At 40.1% G+C, this 4526-nt stretch overlaps 1 protein-coding gene across 1 annotated transcript in view; it reads right to left on the bottom strand.

The window, feature by feature from the left end:
* Window positions 1-1376: 1376 nt before the first annotated feature.
* LOC109467299 (synaptotagmin-4-like) overlaps window positions 1377-4526 on the bottom strand; it is a 10227-nt gene continuing 7077 nt past the window's right edge. The window contains exons 2-5 of the mRNA XM_019765243.1: window positions 4197-4351; window positions 2983-3534; window positions 2248-2365; window positions 1377-1752 (exon numbers count right to left, since the gene is read on the bottom strand). Coding sequence (XP_019620802.1) covers window positions 1439-1752; window positions 2248-2365; window positions 2983-3534; window positions 4197-4351 — 1139 coding nt within the window. The 3' untranslated portion in view covers window positions 1377-1438. The remainder of the gene's footprint in view (window positions 1753-2247; window positions 2366-2982; window positions 3535-4196; window positions 4352-4526) is intronic.

Raw genomic sequence — 4526 nt, 5'->3', positions numbered from 1 at the left:
TTTTGCTTTCTTTGGTACATACATATGTTTTATGACAACGCTATAATTATTCTAGGCTGCAAAAAAGTAATAAGAAATCTCGTCCCCCGTTTAGATGGGAACAGTGGTTTCATCCGGAATATTCAAACCTGTGTTCCACCTGTTCGATATGCAAATGACCCACCGGCTGTACAACATTTGACCAACCAGAGGTTATATGGATGAGATTGAATTAACGAATAGAATCTTTATTCATTCGTCGTTAAGAAGCCCAACCCAAAGCCAGTTCAGTATAATAGGGTCTGCTTTACACATAACTTTTTCAAGGCAACTAGAACTCAAGACGACTTAAGCTAGTCGACCTAATAGAAATCGAATAAGAGTTAGTTAGTAAAACTATTTTCAACCAAACACCCCTGTACTTGCTTATATATTGGTATAATCTACCCGCAATGAATGGACGTGCTATTTCGGTAGAGGGCGTGCGCGTACGATATGTAGAAGGGGCACGCCGCGTTATGCTATGATTTAGTAAAGCTAACACATCGTGACCCGCCTGTGGTGACCAACGCCTCTGCTCGCGACATCCCCTACTCCATCGACTTCCATTGTGCCATGACTCGCGTTATGCTATGATTCAGTAAAGCTAACACACAGCTGAGATAATAAAGCAGAGGGTTCCATAACTGTCGTCTGAAGACCTGTCATTTGGACCTACTGTTGTTCACACACACACACACAAACACACACACACACACACACACACACACACACACACACACACACACACACACACACACACACACAGAGACACACACATACATACACACAAACACACAGATCATTTGTAGTGGGCTTTAAAAACAGTTCATCAATTTTAGTAGCCATCTTTAATTGCAAGTGTTTACGCCTTCTTCAGCATCTGACATTAGTTCACTGTTGCTTATAGTACAAGCTATTTACACATTTCTATCTGAACAAAAAAGTCTACCTGTTCGCTAACTGCTTTACGTTACTACTTTCTGTATTATCATTTATCAAATCACCGTTGCATGTGACAATATTTACAAATTCATTACAATTATTCATAGTGTAGTTTTTCAAGTTCGAATTTAAGTTTAGTTAAGCAATGGATACCACAACTTTTTTTGCAAAGTCAGGGGTGCCAGAGGATATACAGTGAAATTTTACGGAATACAGTGCAATTTTACGGAATACAGTGCAATTTTACGAAATACAGTGCAATTTTACGGAATACAGTGCAATCGTATTAGCATACACTGTATACTAGTAAAACTGCACTGTATACTAATGCGATTGCACTGTATTCCGTAAAATTGCACTGTATACTAATACCATTGTACTGTATTCCGTGCAATTGCAGTGTATACTACTAGTAAAATTGCACTGTATTCCGTAAAATTGCACTGTTTACCCTGGCACCCCTGAAATTGTCATCTCATGTAACCAAATGCCATCTTGCAACTGGTCGCCTAGGTGACCGCGTCATCTGTATCCAGTGTTCCCCTCCGGGTCCCCGGCAACTGGAACCTACCATCACCTGACCTAACACGTCATACCGTATTGACCCGGATCTAGAAGTGTATTGTGGGATACACAAAAACAAAATGGCGCGGACGTCGTCCAAATGTTCGTGCGGAAGGTCAAACGAGACGCTATCGTTAAGGACAATCTCTGGAGATATCTTGTGAAGTCTTGTCTTCTTCTTGACTTGCTTGTAGTGTTGAACTAAGCAAATCTTCACGAACATTGCTGCAAGAAAAAGTGTAAAAAATGATTAAGTAAGGGCTAAATTTAAGCATTTGGTCTTTTCGAAATGTATTTCTGTTAGTCAAAGCGGCTTTCGTTAATCTTTATTACAATATCATTTGTATTATTGTTATTTTTACCCAAGAAAAACAAATTGCTTTGTTTCTTCTTCTTCCGTTCCAAACAACTTAATAAGGTCAATGACCGGGACCAAACGTCTGTCACCATGGTAACCAGTGTTGGATTACATTATGTTGCATTTTATATCAGGAGGGATTTAGACTCCTGTCTGACCATATACATGACTGTGTTTGAGTGGGAATTAACATCTAGCAAACCTTATTTGAAGGTAAATATTTTTAATTTGGTTTGGAAATGTTACCTTTCTAGTGTTACTTCAGTGACATGTAAGACCATTTCTGTGATTGCAACTTCTTAAAAGTAACACACCATGCATCATAGCATCCCTATATATTCACTTTAATGAACTTTACTTACACTTTGACTGTGAAGTCACTTTGTGTGCCGCCATGTCCTTGACCTTGATGACGACGATGGTGAGTTTCTCCGCGGTGGGAAGGTAGTTCAAGGTGAACAAGATTTCTCCAAGGCCATCCTGTAGAACACACGTGTGGAACTTTAAATGCTTGTATGGTGTGTGTTTCGCGTTCAGCACCAAGGACAGATATTACGAGGTTTTTAAAAAGGCTTTGAAAAGGCCTTTAAAAGGGATAGAAAAACAGCAAAAGGCTTTAAAAAGGGCATTTAAAAAGGCTGAATAAACAACAAAGTTTAAAAGTTGAAAAAAAAAGCTGTCAGCCATGTTTGTTTACATTTTGGTATTTTCTGGTGGCACCGTAAACTCACAACGTGTGAGCTGTTTTAGCACCAACTATACATGTCAAACATGTGAGATAACTCCACAAATATATTGAAATGTGGAATTAAATTCGAATGTTTCTTTGAATTAGAATACTTACTATATTATTGGTGCAAAAATGTTACATAGTACCTCTTTAAGGTGGTATTGAAGGGTGTCTGAGGACTTTGGGGACGTCTTAAAAATACTAGTTAGGGTTACGTATCACTATGGTCTTGAATTTTTTTTGGTGTAAGTACCTTAGTACAAGACAATAATTCATGCAAATTTTGATGACGTAATCATGACCTCATCTTGAGTTATGAGCCAGGCCCCCTTTTTAGAAAAATTAATTCCCCTGGCCATCAACTAACCTGTTTGGTTGGCTTCAGGTCTTGCCAGAACGTTCTTCCATCCCCTAGTCTCAACCCCCTGAGCGGAAAGTGCAGGGACCCGATGCTGTAGTCTCGCGAGAACCTGTCGTATTCGAACACCTCCACGTTCAGCACGAACTTCCCGATCTCGTCCTCATGCACATCCGCTTCGAACCGCTCCTCGTACACAGGGTTCAGACTCTTCTTCTGTATAGCCGTTTGCCACCTCAGTCTGTGCAACCTACTCAAGTCCTTGCTGTATTCTCCGCTATTTCTCTTAGCCTCTTCCGCTAGAGTTAGGCTGGCTTTTACGTATGTGTTCACGGCTTCGTCCATTCTTGGTGGAAGGTCTTTGACCTCGTGTATTGTTATGAACAGTAAGTCCAGCGAGTGTAGAGTGAAACGCAGCTTGGCTCTGTATTCTGGAGACGGGGGTGCAGCGGTCAGCGGTAGTGACTGTTCGTTTACCGGTTTGATGGACAAAATCCCGCTGTCCATACTTTTGGGGATGTCCAGATCGTCTTCTATCATTTGGCTGTAGTCCAGACGTGCCTACATGCAAGAAACGGAGAAAAAGTACACTTTAGTAAGGCCATAATCATGACTTGATGATATGGATGACATCCTCTGGGAACCCTAACAGTGCATGGTGCGATAGTTTGGCAAAAAAAACCCTGAACATTATGAAATCTACGTGGTCATGAAGGTTGAACAAATATATTAATAATCCATAATTGAGCAAATAGCTAAAAAAATGGGAACGATGTAATTTTTGTTTGCTTGGCACAAAAAGGGGCTTCGACTTCTAAGAAGTCGACGGAGCTACTTTTAATTAAGGGATAGCTGTCAGTAAGCAAAGTGGCCTGCGGGCAATGACACATATAAGACAAAAATGGCGACGTACGTGTAGTTTCCAGATGAAGCATTATACCAAATCAACTTGCCTCTTATATTATACTCGTATACATGTTTAACATTTGTGCGATGCATTAGATAAACAAGAACCAACCAACCAACCAAGGTAAACACAAACAAACAAACAAACAAACAAGATCCCACCTATTGATTTTGAACTTACTTTATTATTTTGTAATCATCATTATGTACAAGTTTTGTTATTTATGTTTCATTTTATTGACCCCAGGAAGAATAGTGCTTTTAAACACTAATGGGGATCGAAATAAATAAACAAACAAATAAACAAACAAACAAACCTGCGGGTGAAAAGGCATGAATGACGGGGACACGGGTCTAGGCTTGCCATGTCCGTTGATGTCGGACTCGTAGTCTGACGTGTCCGGCTGTCCCCACACGATCTGAGAGGACCAGCCGTGTTCTTTCTCATCTATGTCACTGTCTGGGAGGTTTTCTGTCAAAAACAACAACAACATAATAACTATTATCATGAAAGTTCATCTGTGTTGGTAGTAATCATAGTAAAACGTTAAACTTAATTCCAACACACTATTTACAGGGATCAAATCAAGGTCACGTGTTTGTAAACCGTAACTCTCGCGAGATCACGTTGTCAAGTGATTGGTCAT

The sequence above is a fragment of the Branchiostoma belcheri genome, unplaced genomic scaffold (assembly GCF_001625305.1).
Source record: "Branchiostoma belcheri isolate BF01 breed outbred unplaced genomic scaffold, Haploidv18h27 scaffold18, whole genome shotgun sequence".
In the NCBI taxonomy this organism is placed as follows: domain Eukaryota; kingdom Metazoa; phylum Chordata; class Leptocardii; order Amphioxiformes; family Branchiostomatidae; genus Branchiostoma; species Branchiostoma belcheri.
Note: the sequence above shows the minus strand (reverse complement) of the source record. Positions and strands in the feature narration are given on the sequence as shown.